The sequence below is a fragment of the Pseudomassariella vexata genome, assembly GCF_002105095.1.
Source record: "Pseudomassariella vexata strain CBS 129021 chromosome Unknown BCR38scaffold_11, whole genome shotgun sequence".
In the NCBI taxonomy this organism is placed as follows: Eukaryota; Fungi; Ascomycota; class Sordariomycetes; order Amphisphaeriales; family Pseudomassariaceae; genus Pseudomassariella; species Pseudomassariella vexata.
This window is the reverse complement of record NW_024467966.1, coordinates 1,419,261-1,435,448: the sequence shown is the minus strand read 5'-3', so window position 1 is coordinate 1,435,448 and position 16,188 is coordinate 1,419,261. Positions and strand designations below refer to the sequence as shown.

Here is a 16,188-nt window from a genome sequence, read left to right as displayed (position 1 = left end):
TCGGCTACGATGAGCCACTTATCCGCCATCGCCCAGTTCCACCCTTCAACACTGCGGCGGCCCTCCTTGACTGCTTCCCCGTTGGATATTACCCTAATCACTTGCGCTCTGTGGTCTGAGCCCTCTAGGCCCGGGTCCCCATCGTAATCAATCCTAGCCCCTTTCGTCACCCAGGCTAGGTCGATAGTTGAGTCTCGTTGTTTGTGCCTTTGCCGTGTGATTTCCCCGAACGGCGTAACGAGCTCTAATCGCCAGCGTCGCGCAAACTCCACTACGTTGTCGCTGCCCCGTGATGACCGTCCGTGGACGTCCCACAGCGGGTGATGTGTATTGAAGTCCCCTACGAGGACCTGTGTCCCCTCCGGCGCCCCATTAGGGAGGTCTTGGAGCGGGCTGACCCAGCGGCTCCCGGTCTGGCTTGGTGAATAGATAGACCAGATTGTAAGGGCGTCCGGGCCTGCCCCGAACGTAATACTGCTCCAGTCCATCCCGGTACGGGGTCGCAACGTAGCCACGTCGTATCGTTTATGGACGTATAGCGCAGCTCTGCCGCTGCTGTACACTACTTCGTACCTGGACGACTTCGGGCAATAAATCGCCTTCGTCTGCCGGTTGATCCATGGCTCTTGAACCGCTATTATATCATAGTCACCCCCCTTATCCAGCGCTAGCGTTGCGTTCGCCTTTGAATCTGCGATATTCCAGTAGAGAATAGAGACTACCATTAAGCTGTCGATGGTATATCTTCGTTCGTACGTCCCTTAGTGAGGAAGCTACGCATTGCTGACGCAGACCGTTCGGTTCGCTCCTGCTCCACTCGCGATCCGCCCAGGGGGCGGCCCCGGGGTCGTACAACTGTAAACCCGTCGCTGGTCAATGAGCTAGGTGGTGTGAGCCTGCCCTCACTAGATAACCCGTCCGAGTAGCTGCGGACCTCAAATTGTCGGGGGCGGTGAGCGTACGCGTAGCCGCTGCTGTTCTGCCGTAGGGCAGTCCCTGTCCCACGCCGTGTGCTTCCCTTTGCAGTTCACACAACGTTTTTTGCCGCTAGGTGCCTTCTCGGGGCAGTCTTTTTCACCCCCTGGGTGTGCCGTTGCAGCGCAGACGCCGCAACGCGCCGTCTTCTTGCAGTGTTTCGCGATATGGCCGTATTCGTAGCACTGGTAGCACTGCCGAACCCGAAGATTGCCGTCGTACGGCTCGCAATCGAATATCTGGGCACGCATAAAGAAATAACGACCCTAGGGTTAAGTAGTTAGAGTTGAAAAGGAGGATCCGACTTCTCGTGGTAGTTTGACTTTGTCGTCGTATCCTAGTGTACTATTGCAGGGCCTACTTGTACTACATAAGCCTGATTTTACCGATTAAAGAAGAACATTTCCCCCAAAGCGTAGGCTAAAGAGTTATCCAGATAGTGTGGGCAGAGTTGGAATTAAAGTTAATATCACCTGTTCTCTATAGGATCACCGCAGTGCGTACCTCCCGTGGTTAGTACACCTATTATCAAAGTATAAGCTTTATAGAAACTCTTATAGAAATCCCCAGGTTAGTTAAGTGTGAATTTGCCAATGAATAGCTGTAACGAAACCTCTAATAGTCTAGCTGCGTAAACCACTAAAGAGTCTAAGGGTTTGTGCTAGTAAGTAAGTCCTGCTGCGGAGTCCTCAAGCAATAATATCGGGGTTTGACGTATGGAGTATAGGGTTCTGGGTAACTGAAGTATTCAAGTAGGGTAACTGGGAATAGAGTCGTCAAGGCAGTTTGCCTCACCAATGGGTTAGATTGATGCTTAGATTGATCACTGAAGTAGAGACTGTCTATCTATGAAATGCCTGGGAGTCCTGTCCCTTATATACCCATCTCTCCTTCACTGATCCCCACTTGGATATGTTGGTTGTCCAACATATCCACCCCTGTAGGTCACGTAACCTATCGGTCCTTTCCTTCCTCCGATGCGGGGTCCCGTGATCCTAGCATCTGTATCCACCTGCCCTGCCGACGGGCCTGTAATGTTGGTTCAGGGCCAACGGTTCGTAACAATAGCCTACTGAAGTTTGGAGATGATTATGTGAAGTGGGGGCCAAGTAATGGAGAAATCTGTACATAGTATTTGTTTGAGGCCCAAACTGTACCCTCAGCTTTGAACATAATAAACAATCCATCTATATTCAAATTTCTCTGCATAAATGCAATTTATAAAGAACAGACTGCAAATTCAACTCTGCCAAAACGACAAGTCCAAGCTCCGGCTCAGTCCCGTGGTGTCCAGCCATGAATTCATTGTGGACAGTCGTCCATGTGTTGGGCAAGATGGAATCCACACAGAACACAAGAGCCTGCGGAAGGTTTAGTCTGCCTAGCTCATGGGCGTATAGAGCCTGACTGTAATATTGCAAACGTTTCGTCGGTATATTTGATCTAGGCCTTGTTACGTGCTTTGGGCTTGAGTAAGCTTACACGATGGCTTTCGTTCGCTTAGTGACTATATCGCAGGCTTCGAAGACATCCTGTGCCTGCATGTACTGGAATACAATAGCAACATCGATCCTCATTTGAAGTTGTGCTAGGTGCGTCTTACCTTCGCTGCTGGTCAGCCGGGCAGCCGGGCAGCCGTTTGGTCTCTAAATACGAAATTCCAGTTGCCACTAGTGTTGAAAGCGGTCTGGAAAAGGGCGCAAATGCCATGCTGTTCCAGAATAGAAGCCTTGGGGCACAGGAAAACCGCGCTCCGCGGCGACAGCCTGGGTCGCCACAGAACTGGTTACACCAGTGGGGTTTCAGCACCATGCCGAAACAGTTATGGGCACAAACCGGCCTACCGGTCAGGGTCTCTAGGAAGTTAACGATTGCGTCTTCAGTGGCATGTTTTGCGTTGGCGTCGTTAATGGCTCTTAGGCCGCCTTTGTAGTATTGATATACATGATCGCCGCTACTGGAACGACAGAGTCAGCCACCCATTTAAGTAAACGAGAATAAAGAAAATTGCATACCACTAGAAATATTTCACGTTGTTGTTCGCATCCTTTTTGAAGAATGCTAGCAGTACTATCTCAGCACTCCTGCCAGATGGTATTGAAGTCATTTGCACCACCATTCGGTCATATAGAGCGGTAAAAGTAGATCTCAGTGATACTGCTCAGACAAATGGCCATGGTTATTACCGAATTCGTCGTCAAAAACTCGATGCTCGTCGGTGTTGTTGAGAAAGTTCCTGATTCAGTTGAAGTCTGTGGACTAGATGTGATAGTCCGGGTCCCACAGTATTCGAAGACAAGGTGTTCGTAGAATTCGTCACGGAACTCGAAACACCACTTGTCGACGGCCCTTTATAATCCGTCGACAGAAGAGGGTTGTCGGGGTACGCTTTGCTCGTAATCTTATACGACTCGCCATCGAGGCTCTAAACAACTCCCCAATAGTTGCCTCGTGACGCACTGATAGATGATGTTTGTGAACGCATCTTTGCAGTAACTCAGGGCTATTAAAAAGCCAGGGATAGATAGGAAGCCAGATAGTCAAATTAACCATTCTAGCTGATCTACTCTGAGCATGAATCATATTATGAAGACACATCGACAGTAAGCGACAGAATATCTACCCGAACTCCGCAACAAGCCAAGCTTTAAAAATGGGCGGTAGGTCCTTACGACCTACGAAATCGTGACTTCAACGTGTTATCACTCTCAGGAATTTCACGCCCAAGACTGAATTATCAAGTGGAAAGCAACAGCTTTATCTCAGAAGATCTTCCCAGTTTTGAAGAAGTACATTCGAATCTATCGAAATAATGACTAGTGCTGCAACATGTGATCAATGATAGACGCGATTCATAGTCCATGGAGCGTATCATTGCGATCCTGCTGCAACTAAGATAGCTAAGACTCCTGGTTTCTCTGCCATCTTCGCATTGGCCATTGCTGCCATGTTTGCTGTAACTCCTGAACCAGTTGAGTCCGTTGAGAAGCGGGTAAGCTGTTAGCCAACTTGACACTTTAATAGGCAACAGTCCTAACCCAGTCCAGAGCCGCATCAGTAATTGCCTCGCCTCGGGAAAACCTGCAACCTTGTACGGCTCTCTCTACTCTTAGGTGGCGATTTTCGGTGATGTAATGAGGCTAGGTCTTGGACATGAGCGTTGTTACAAAGGATATTGAGTCAGACCGTATGGTACAGCTGTCTGTGCGACATGGAGAGGTTGTTGGAGGAATATCGGGAAGGGGAATGCGATAGTGACGATATTCCAAGCTTTTCCTGTAGATTCAATATCATGTCGTCAATTTTCTGCAAGCTGTACTTGCAAAAGCGAACAATTCAAGAAACCAATATGACATATGAAACAGAACATCTTGGCCCGGGGTTTTACGTGACACACTGCATCTTCATAGAGGCATATACGGAGAAGCTAGCAATCTGAGTGAGCAAACTGACATTAACTTGATGGTAATTACTTCTAAGTCTTGATGTTACAACCGTGAATTCAAAGGCAGGGCAGCCAATACTGATGGCTGGCTGGCTGCAAATAGGGGGATAGACCAATATTGTATGCACGAGACGTTAAATAACTAGCCTACTGATCATCTGTTAGGATGGTCTCTAGCTTCCCGATATGAAGGGAAGTCAGAAACAGACATCACGCAGTCATCATGTGACAGTGGTAACTACAAAACTACGCGTTCTGCACCATGAACTACACCACATCAACATAAGATATGGAACCTGCCTCGGAGGTGCGCAAGCTACCGTCTGGTCTCCAGGCGGCAAACGGAACGCGGTTGCCTAAGGTGTTGACACAGGCAGGAACTAAACTACAAATGCCACAACAAAGGACCAAACCATCGCATCCAAGTGATGGGGTAGCAGGCAGAATTGGCCTCATGGTGTAATGGTCTTGCAATGACCCCTTTCATTTGGGAATGCCAATTGAATAACTCACAGGTTCAATATTCAACCAGAGTTTGAACAACCCTTACAAAGGGGGAGGGATTTAAAACGGATAACAGGAGGGAGAACTTGCTTAGGCTTGCTCTTGGGTTAGTGGTGGGCCTCCACATCTCTTTTTTATTTCTTCTCCTTTTTAAAGCATTTTTATTTACTTTATTGAAACAATTGGGGAAGTTTTTCTGCAGCGTGATGCCAGAAAACTCTCGGGATTCTCTTTTATTCAACCCTGGTGAAGGGATTACATCGTGTGGTTGTGTTCTTTCTGGCCCAAAATCCTGCCGCCTGCCGAGGGCCGATATGTGATATTTCCGTGATCAGAACCATAAGAACTACCAATTCATTTCTGTTTGGCCTCTACAAAATATTAATAATCAAGTCATTTGTAACTTTACTTGGCAGCGTATTTAAATGAGGCTTGTTCGCTAACATTCCAAACCAAACTTTTGGCAATTTTTGGATCAAGGAGAAAGGCTGATAGGTGACTGTTGCAAAGGGGCTTGGCCTGGTGGGTACGTCTCGCCTCGCTGGACATTATTTGCCCCCTCCCCCTTTTTTAGAGATAGAATATAACCTTACCTCATCGATGTGAAAAATGGGAATCTTATTAATACTGTCGGAATCCAAGTACTAGGGGATTTATTAGTACTGTGAAGGTGCGGAAGGGACCAATCCGAAGTTGGCCCCGAGGAGCCCCTAAACACTACAACGCGTGCCTGCCTGTCTTTCCACCCCTCAACACCCGAGGCCATAACTTCTCACAAATACTACAATTTGTATCTTGATTTATGCGCTGGTGGATGGAGTCTTTTGAAAGTGTTACCTCCGTGGATATGGACTTCATTCCTCATCACTCTATCTAGACATCATCATATCTCCGCCATCTTCGCGGCATCACCAAGCAACACCTCATCCTGTCTGTGCGTCTCCGTATCATAGTCTTTAAAATAACTCACTGGCACTTCATTGAAAATCTCATACAGCTCCTGATACGACCTGCCAGCGGTCTTAGGCTGGTAAATCCCGAGATACACAGTACAGAACACCGCCAAGCCACCGAATATGAACACGACCTTTGTGCCCAGATTCTATTCGTCCTGGTTGAAGAGATGGGACAAAACAACAGCCATATCATGTTAAGCTGATTTTGCAGACAAAATCCAAGCAAGATCGTCTTGCCACGCGCTCTTGAGGTAGAGGCTTTGGCAAGAATAGTGAACGCTGTGGCGCCGATGGTGGCGTTGTGCCACCAGCAGTATAACATGATCAAAGCCACAATACCCTAAATAGCATCATCACCACCATGGGCAGCCAGGCCGCCCACAAAAAAGAAGGAGTATGATCGAGATCAGAGTGCCGTACAATGTCAAGTTCCTCCTTCCCATATGATCGAAGAGATACCATGGGCAGGTTTTCCCGAAGTGTGAGAGGATTTGTTGGCCTTTTGCAGCTCGAATCTCTCTTTGGTTCTGAAGCCGGCGAGGTGCAGGTAGTATTTTGAGCAAGAGGATACGCAGACGATGTCGCTTAGGGACTTAATGGAATTTTGAGGGCGAACAGTCTTTTTTTCATTGGATGTGATGAACTCTGGAGAGTCCTCTCAGGATTTTATTGTGGCCAGAAGAGTCTTATATAGGTAAAAGTGAGCGGCGCCTACCCCACAGACAGAAGTTGAATGTTTCGATGGGTGGATGCCACATTGGCTGATATCGTAGGATAATTGTGGCCAAATGTCGTCACAGGCTGGCACTTTTTTTTGGTATAATAGCCTTGTGTCAGGGTACGGCTAGGCCGAAGGCAATAGTACAGAGTGATGGGGAGTAACGGGCGTCCCTCCTACGTAATACCGGGTGGTCACTGGCGGTCTCAGGTAGGGGTGCCCACGGTGATGCATTGATCTCTACTCTCCCTCTATCTTCTTCCCGGGCCTCCGCCCCGTACATAGATAGCTAGAACCCGACGTCGGAGCCGCGGAGCACTAGTTTCCCCGATTGTTCCGCAAACCAAGACTTCCATATCGTCATGACTCGCACATTCCTACACCAGAGCCCCACCGGTGTCCCACCGGTGCCTATGGCATTCTGTTCTCTGACACCTTGAAGGTCCAACAGGATTGAATCGAGAGCGGCATGATGCTGATAATTTTTCGGCGTAATTTGATCTTCCGGAAGCATTCGAAGTATGTCACGCCCTCTGGTTAATGTCTGGCTTCTTCGAGGGTGCGTTGGGTGAGTGCAAGTTTGGAGGTTGCTTCGGTGCCGCGTTGGCCGAGTTTGTTGAGACCTTTTAGAGCTTTAGAGCGTCTTCGTTTCTGTCTTTTGCTGCGAGCCATCAGGGTAATCTGAGATAATTGCATGTTAGTCATCAAAATTTTACTTTTGGCTGGTCGTGGAAATGGGTGGATGGTGAAATAATTACATACTCTGGCATGAACCAGACAATAACAGCGAAGCCATACCGGGCGCAGAAGACAGCACAGTATGCCCATCTGGTGTGGAAATTTTCCGTCTCGTTGGTGATCAAAACGGCCACGAGCGAAGTAAGGCAAAACGCAAGGGCGTTGAGGCAGGTGAAGAAACCTCGGAGGGCGAGAGGAGTGACCTGCGTCTGGGAATTAGCCAGTTTATTGTGGAGCGGATTTGGAGCTGGACGCGACATACCTCGTCGATATAAGTGACTGTGACCGAGGCAATTGCTCCGACGGCAAAACCGTTGAGGAACTTTCCACCAAAGAACAAGGCGTTTGTTGTGGCAACAAAATCCATCATAGCGAGGGACCCAATGATGGCTCTACATGACAAAACATCGTCTCAGAAAGTCCCACAAACAGCAATTACATCGGATATTCAGATAACAGAAGGTACAGGAAAATTGCGAATCAATAGTCGCCTCACTAAAAGCGGACTGCCACTCAGCCGGCAGCACATAAGAGCCTCATACAAACTTCCGAAAACTTTCCGGTATTCGGGAATACTGATCACAGATTCAGCGGCTTGATTATTGAAACTAACAAGTAGCACGCACCATGCAGCATACATACACCACAGGCATGTAATAGGGCACTGGCAGAGCGAGGCCATGAGGTTGAACTTATGCTCTTCGAAGTGGCATAACCCCTACTATATTTAACAGGATCTACCCTATATATTTCCGAGTATCAGTTTGTGTTAATTCCCAGTTCCTGCCAGCGAGAAAATCCGGCGATTAGTGCTACTTAGCTACTCCTATCGCATCCCGCACCCGACAAACCTCATCTCCACAAATACCAACTGCCTTGCTTTCCCCCTCCCCGTTCGCATGTCTCTTCACACACTAACCCGCACTCCACATTTTGGGGTTGTGCTCAAACTACGGAGCGCAGCTGCCACATGGATGCCAAGGATCCGGGAATATTGGGCGTCCAGTTACTTGGGGGCGAGTCTATGACTCGTATGTTCCTGGGTGAACTGCGGGACTTGGATCCCATGACTTGGCTACACACTCAGTTTGGTAGGTGAGTAGTTAGCGAACCTTTTGCGCAGTTCGTCTTGCCTGTTTTCGGATGTACATCGCACAATTATAGTGGTGGGGTTCCGCCGAGGTTGTCTCGTGCGAGGATCTCGTGACTCACTTCGTACCTCGATATGGAATAGGCAGGTTGAAGAGCTGCGCAAAGTGAGTCGTTGGGTGTTTGAAATATTCCATTGTGGGCTAATATTATGAGGGGTTTCTACAGAAAATGTGTTTATTTACGCCTTCATCTCATTGGAGTATTACCATTGGGGATATCATAAAACTGTGGGGGAACCGAGTGATATTGTGGGCAAAAACAGCCCAATGTTGTTGTGGTCAATTAGGAAGTTATCGTAGGTTTTCTATCAGCTCTACCTATCTTGGTAGTTACGCTGCTTGTCACGTGCATAGGCCGAATACTGTGCCATTTCTGCCCACAGATATATCATCTACAAACTATCATGAATTTGGCGGAGACATTCAATGGAGCTTGGAAGAAGTGTCATTGACGTGAACCAGATACTGATTTATGGACTTGAAGAATTTATCATCACAGATTCCGGTCCAAGCAGCTAATCCGTATTGGTTCCAGCCATGTAAACTGACGATATAAAATAATCCCCGGGAATTGGTTGCGGATCCATGCTCCCGTGTTGTCTCGGTCCGATCTGGCGTAAACCTCTAACTTTGTGTATACCGGGCCGGCTTCCTCACTCGAATAGTCCTACCGGATCTTGAACAGAACCTGTGCCAGCAAGTTCATCCCTCCTGTCAGAGTGCTGGATGCATGGCACCGGTATAGGGACGTGCGAGTCATGACCCAATATGGAAGTCTTGGTATACAGAAGAATCGGAGGAACTAGTGCTCTACGGCTCCGATATACGGGATCTACGGCTCCGACTCCGGGCTCTAGCTAGCTATGTAAGGGAAGGTATCTGGGAAGAAGATAGAGAGGTTAGAGATCAATGAACCACTTTTGGGCACCCCTATCTGAGACCGCTAGTGACCGCCAGTGACCACCCGGTGCTAAGCAGGAGGGACGCCTACTACTCCCCATCACTCTGTACTATTGCCTTCGGCCTCGCCGTAACCTGACACCTCCCCAGAAAAACACCCAAAGCGGCCCGTCGACGTCAGCCAAAATGCGTTCCAGCAGCAGTTTTCTGGCCTCCCTCAATGACACATCATCTCCCAGTGGGGCCACTCCGTATCAAACTCTTGAATGTACTCTTGAATGTTTCTGCAGGTTCATATTGGCACTCCGGATGGGCATGCGCATTGAGTTTATCGACAACATTGATATACGCATCGACGATCTTGTGCATATCCTGTGGGCACACCTTCGTCTTCATCTAGTTCAACGTGACCGCCGCCATATAAAAGGATGTCTCTTAACTCGGCCGTGTCCATCGTTGCGTACAAATCCGTAGTAATATTTCTGCCTCATTCTACGTGCGTTTCCTTCTTATTGAAACGCCTTAAGCCACCTCGTACGGATAAAATGCATACTGCAAAGTATATCCAACCTCTGCTTGGTATGCTTGTTTCTCCAATGCAGGACTCACCATCTCTTGCACGCACTCAGTTGGTGCATCAATGCCGCTGAATCTGTCGGCAATCCAATTCAACCAAATTTGTTGTCCTGCATACAAGACCGACACATGTGTGACACCCTCGAGAAGCGTGTACTGCAGCTGGCTTTTCGGCCACGTCGAGCACGTCTCATTGGCCGCCGCCGAAGTCAAGACTGCCGGTATCATCGCATCGGCTGTGCCCTCCAGGACCAGCATCGGACCCGCGAACTCCTTTCTCCCGACTCGCGTGAGGTCTTCAAAGGCAGATAGGTACCACGTGGCGTTCCAGCCCTCTCTCACTAGATTAGGGCTTTGGATCAGCTCGAGCGCGACGGATTGGCACCCCTGCAGCCATTGCAACACCTGTGTGAGGCGGATGCCCTCATCAGACAGCCAGTCGCTCCATTGGAACGAAGGGAAAATAGACGAAATTCCCGTAGAAAGCCTGGCAAGACCAGCACCAAGTGGGACTGGTTGGTCCAAGACCAAGTTAACCGTGGCTGGAAATGAGGTCAAGGGAGATCCCGAAACAGTTCCCAAGTATCCCTCCACAGGCTTCTTCGCCAACTTCTCCGCCGCTGCCCATGCCGCGCCGCCCCCCTGAGAATGTCCCATGATGATGAACTCCTTACTCAAAGAAGACCATGCGTTCTGCGCCGCCTGCACAGAGTAGATGAGATCATTTCCAGCTGCAGGGCCCGCGAAAGCCTGGTGCGGAATGAAATTCCCCTCAGCGTCGTGATCCACCCCAAGACCGGCGTAGTCCGGCGCCACTACGACATAGCCCTGGAGAGCCAGGGTGAACGGTGCGCCGTACGCATACCAAATATTACGAATGTGACTGGGACCGCATTCACCAGACCATCCTGACAAGCCGTGGCCCCAGCCTACCACGGGGAGTCCGGAGATGTTGGCGAAGCGGCGCGGCAGCCATGGCCAGAGGACGATGGCAGAGGCGGGAATGACAGTTCCATTTATAGTCTCAGTTGTGAATAGCATTCGCGAGAGGGCAACCCCAGGTGGAATGGTATAAAGAGTCGTGTTGGTGTAGTTTTCGATCTTGATAGGGGTTCCTGCCTCGACAGTGGCTGTTGATGGGACATCTTGGTAGAAGGCATCTAATTGCGTGGAGGAGCCAGCCCAGTTTGACCGCTCAAAGTTGATCGCAACAAGAACGGCCTGTTGTTGTGCTTCAGAGAGGTTCGCACTTCGCATCAAGGACCGGGCTTGTTCTTCGTCTAATGAGCCGTAAGTAGAGTTGAATGTGTTGCTCCGGGACTCGGCTGCTGGCCACAAGACTTGACCGTAACATTGCTGCGATATTAGGAGCCAAAAAGATATCAAAACTATACAATACATTGCCTATATCTCTAGTTTCTTGATGATTGGGACAGTCGCATAACTCAGAGTTAGCTGAGACGTCGGATCTGGGAATTCAGCGGTATTAAAACTATGCCTTTGCTTAAAATTGAAGGAGTGATCATCAGATTACGGCAAAGAGGGGTTATGTCGATATTTCACGACCAGATATCCCATTGCAGGAGGATCTCCAAGCCTAGCAACAATGGTTCCATCCATGCGTTTGCGGGGGAAATGACTAGTAGTATGTATGTTTACAGGGATTGCACGAATAAGCTCCGCGGGGTAAGAGACAACCATTAAGTCGGCATGAGACTATTCCTTCACAACCGAACAAACCCCATGCGAAAATAGAAGGACACCCAGGCCGACATATGATTAATAGCAATATACTAACTTGAATATTAGTCTATCTTTCTAGCGCGTATTGACCTAGAAATATAATGTTATCTGAAGCATAACACTAATTTGCTATATCAAAATCACACTATGTCTTTGACTACTTTAACTACTAATTTGATCAGTAAACGTATCTGGATTAAGTAATCTTTTTGAAAGATCGGATCTCTGCATATACTTCTAGTAGGTTCGCGAGATGCAGGTCGAATGCAGGTTATTGCATTGATAGCGTCAGATACAAGGGGTCAGTGATCGACCATTAGCGTGGGGTGGCTAAGATTACCAGCTACTTGGACTTAGCCCAAGATTTACAATCAACTGGACCGACCACGGCAACATCACAGTCAGATCAGAATCACAACAAGGCCACACAGCAAGACACGTGAATATCTAACAGATAGGGAGGAAAGGAAGTAAGTTCCGTCCGCTCCCGAAAGTGCAGCTTATATACAGCATTCGGATCGGGCACAGTTAGGACTGAGCCTGACAGGGCCCGAGAGTCGAATCGATTCACAACAGGCATAGCTCCATAACTGTCGGAACCCAAGTATTAGGGGCTGTACTGGTACTATGGTGGTGCATAAGGGACCAATCCAAGTTGGCCCTGAGGGATCCCGACATAGTGCAACGCGTGCCTGCCTGCCTCGTACCCCTCCACACCTGAGGCCAAAACTTCCCACAATAACAATGAAATAAGCTATCTGCTCGTTCTCCTCGTTCTCTATTTTACGTTTGATGCATGCGCATGTAGGGAGCAAAGCAGAGTTTATGCTAGCTAATAAAGCTTGGTTAGTTCTGTAGCTAGCATCCTTGCAGGCAGCCCTGTCTTATCGTATCTTATCTTACCTACTCTACAGGGTAGCGTAACCTCCTAAGGCTCGCGTATCAACCTGCTCGCATTTCACATCCTAGGAAGAGCTATTATTAGTCGGTAGCAGTTAGAAATACTTCTAACGTTTATCCTTCTTAGCTTGAATATTCGAAAAATATTTATTAAACTCTTAATTAATTAGTTCAAATTGTCTACCTTACTAGTAGTTGATACCTCTTATATTAGCGTCTAACCGCTAGTTCTTTATCGCTAAATTTGCTATAAATAGAGGGCAGCTAATGAATGTCCTACCAGCCTTTCAATACTCTAAGATTACGATTATAGTTAACATAAGTGACAGGTTTCAAAGTGACGTTCGACGCCAGTCGTGAAGCTAGGGTATGTTTGGAGGAGGGTTCGTGTTCTTAATAACTGACTGCGTTACTTCAACAGGGAATGAGCTCCATGCAATTCAATTCTGTGAAATGATGCAGTAAAGTCCAGTTCTGCAACCTCAGCCATCGAGATTCTTCGGCCTCATGGGCGGAGGAAAGTGCCCTAGCCAATCAGCATCGCATCTGCCACATGCAACTGTGACGTCACTGAGTACCGCCACATTCTGGGGAAGGCAGTAAGGCGCGTCACATTCAAAGTTACGCGAACATGATGTTTGAATGTGCCAACAAATCCAAGCTCGCTCTTTGTTTGGCTAAAGCGAAAGCTCATTGACGTAGCCAACCTTGAATCAAACCTGTCCTCAGCTTGCCAGCTTATGTTTGTAAATAAAAACGAAAGATCCGCTCCGCCTGCTCGTAACTCTAGATCCGACCTCATCTGCATGTTACTTCCTGCCTTACCGAGAACATACCATTTTACAGCCTCACTTCAAACTCCCTAACAACCATCACGAGATTACAGACAAACCCGCCCGCAATCATGGGTATCGCAACAGGAATCACCCACTTCTTCCAGTCGATCCTGGAGCTCATCCAGGGCTTCTTCATGGCCATCGTGCACGTGTTCCAGTTTGCGCTGCAGACCGTCATTGACGCCGGCAAGGGTGTTGTCAATTTTGTCGAGGGCACGCTAGGCTTTGCTTTCCGTAGGTCACACCTAGCCCCCGTTGCTTCCCGAGATCTGACGTCACTAACGCTGTTCTGCTTACAGACAACTTCTTCATTTTGGGAACGATCGCCGCCGCAGTGTTCGGCTACATGCTCTATCAACAGAGATCAGGCACGACACCCGCTAGCAAGACTTTGAAGAGCAGCTGAATTGTTGTGATGGAAAGGGTGGGAAGAATGCTGTCAATAGGGCTCGAGCTCAGAAGTGCCGACGAGAGGAAAAGCTGTTTTGGAGAGGCAACATGACTGGTTCAATAACTTCAATAACCATCAGGATGTGCCTTTTTTCTTTACTATGGTTTATAATCATTATACCCATGTACGTTTAGGTCACCACCGCTGTAAGTGGTAACATCCTCAGGTTAGCACAATCACCTCATTTTGCGAATGCTCTGGTACACATGTCAGATGTTTGTCTGAGTACAGCAATGATCGCTGGTAAAGGGCGATCCAGTTGTGCGTTATTTCATCCCGATTTTCTGGCGTTGGTCAGCCGCTGCAGCTGGCTTTGCCGTATATAATTAATAATTATAGCCCAATCAAGGTTGGTAGATGCCTGGGCACTGGTTCTCCATTCCAGCAACACTAACAGTCTGCGCAGGGACGTTAGCGCCGAATTCCCTGACCAAGCCAGCGGCGACTTGATTGTAAACCGGCCACTGCTGGGTTGTCATGTGTATTTCATTCCCAGAGTTCGTAACAAAAGCCAAGTACGCATCCTGCATCGCGTGACTTGTCTCGTACTCCAATCTCGTCGAGTTACCACGATATAAAGGATGCGTGCCGAAGACCAAAGGTAATTCCGCGGAGTGCCAGGCACCCATCCAGCCCTTGGGTGAGACATTGGTGAAGTTGCCCGAGTACTGGTACCGGTAAACGGAAACCCCCGCGGCGAGGCGATTGCTGCAAGAATAGTTAGTCATCAAGGTCACTACTCTATGCCTAATAGACTAACGTAGCAGCTTTCCAGCCAGGGCAGAAGAAATACAGCAATGTCGACTGGTAAGCCAAGGTCTCGTTGATGCCAGTTGGTTTGTACTGTACAAAGGGTACGCCGTCTTCGGCGTTGCTGCCCAGAATAGCAGGCTAGATGAAAATTCGTAAGTCACTATTGTCACGTTCTAGAAGGCCAACTTACAACTTTGGCAATGCTGCCAGCCAATGTCCGCTCGGTGAAATTGGCAAACACTGTCTTGTCGTCAATAGTAGGCGTGAACCTTATCTCCGGCACCGTCGCAGCATCATCATACGTGTGTATGAAATCCTCCAGCGCGAACGCGTCAACCTTCCGCATGCATTCCAGCTCCTCTGCAGGCTGCAAGTCGCCGCAACCAAAGTTCGAGGCAAGGAAGGTGAAGTTGGAATGTGCCGCATCGTAAGTCTGAATATCGAGGAACTCATTTCCAGAGTCCATGATCATGGTATTGACGATGGGGTCTTCGGGATAGGAGAAACTGTAGTACCCCACGGAGATGGCGCCGGCACTTTGGCCCCAGAGCCCAATCCGCTCCGGGTCTCCCCCGAAGGAGGCAATATTGTCTCGGACCCATTCCACGGCTAACCGCTGATCCAACAGACCGAAATTCTGGGTTTCTTCGCTGGCCAAGCCGGCTGCGTTCGGGAAACCGAAGAGATTCAATCTATAGTTGAAAGAGACAACGATATGACTCTGGGTCCTCTGAACCCACTGAGGAGGCAACTGGTATGGCACGTTTTGTCCCCCGGTAGTGAAACTGCCACCATAGATGAAGAGCAAAACAGGAAGCTTGGACTTCTTGGTCGCTTTTGGTGCCCATACGCTTAAGGTCAAACAATCCTCGGTGATGGGTCCCGTGGACCCATTCCGACAGCCCAAGTTAAACTCGAGGACTTCGTTGATATATAATCCCGGGTTGTTGGTCAGGTACTGCATGCAACTCGGTGGCAGTTCTTTCGCATCAATTTCTCCGAATGGCTCGGCTGGCTGAGGTGCCGTCCAGCGCAATGCTCCTACGGGAGGTTTGGCGTAGGGGATGCCGAGGAATTGGTGGACGTCTGGGCTTGAATTGTCGATAGTGCCGTGGATGATGCCATTTGGGATGCTGACCGTCAAGTTGGACAGCCCGTACGGCCGCGCAAGAGCATTTGGCACTGACGCCAGAAAGGCGAGGAATGGGAGACGCATCGTGGTTGCTGTGCCAAATTAAAATAGAAAGGAACAACAAGATTCAGCGAGCATGGGCATTGCGGATATTTTATCGTACTGATGACCCCCCCACACCCGCAAGCTCCAGCGGCCCTCCTTTTCGTCATCATTGGAATAATGCCTTGGAAACTTGGTCCAACCCAGTAAAGATATGGCGCAACGGATATTGAACTAGATTGGACTGAGGTCGATTGGCTCGTGTATTTGGCAGCGCCGATAGAACTTGAGTGTGGAGCAGTGTGGAACTTATAACTATGATCTCCAGGTTACGGGGACGCTAGGCGTACATAGGCAGTTCATCCGAT

General features: G+C 48.8%; 4 protein-coding genes across 4 annotated transcripts; 1 reads left to right on the top strand and 3 right to left on the bottom strand.

The window, feature by feature from the left end:
- Positions 1–7,135: 7,135 nt before the first annotated feature.
- BCR38DRAFT_411983 (uncharacterized protein) lies at positions 7,136–8,018 on the bottom strand (the record flags this gene model as incomplete). Its single annotated transcript, XM_040858636.1, has 4 exons — positions 7,136–7,259; positions 7,361–7,539; positions 7,599–7,728; positions 7,879–8,018. The coding sequence occupies 4 exons, from the start codon at positions 8,016–8,018 to the stop codon at positions 7,136–7,138; spliced, it is 573 nt and encodes a 190-aa protein (XP_040713100.1).
- A 1,891-nt stretch (positions 8,019–9,909) lies between these two features.
- On the bottom strand, positions 9,910–11,364 carry BCR38DRAFT_411982 (secretory lipase; the record flags this gene model as incomplete). Its single annotated transcript, XM_040858635.1, has 1 exon — positions 9,910–11,364. The coding sequence occupies one exon, from the start codon at positions 11,362–11,364 to the stop codon at positions 9,910–9,912; it is 1,455 nt and encodes a 484-aa protein (XP_040713099.1).
- A 2,146-nt stretch (positions 11,365–13,510) lies between these two features.
- BCR38DRAFT_487928 (uncharacterized protein) lies at positions 13,511–13,848 on the top strand (the record flags this gene model as incomplete). Its single annotated transcript, XM_040864213.1, has 2 exons — positions 13,511–13,676; positions 13,742–13,848. 2 exons carry the CDS (start codon positions 13,511–13,513, stop codon positions 13,846–13,848), a joined length of 273 nt encoding a protein of 90 aa, XP_040713098.1.
- Positions 13,849–14,237: 389 nt separating this feature from the next.
- BCR38DRAFT_411981 (Alpha/Beta hydrolase protein) lies at positions 14,238–15,862 on the bottom strand (the record flags this gene model as incomplete). Its single annotated transcript, XM_040858634.1, has 3 exons — positions 14,238–14,601; positions 14,654–14,784; positions 14,837–15,862. 3 exons carry the CDS (start codon positions 15,860–15,862, stop codon positions 14,238–14,240), a joined length of 1,521 nt encoding a protein of 506 aa, XP_040713097.1.
- Positions 15,863–16,188: the final 326 nt, after the last annotated feature.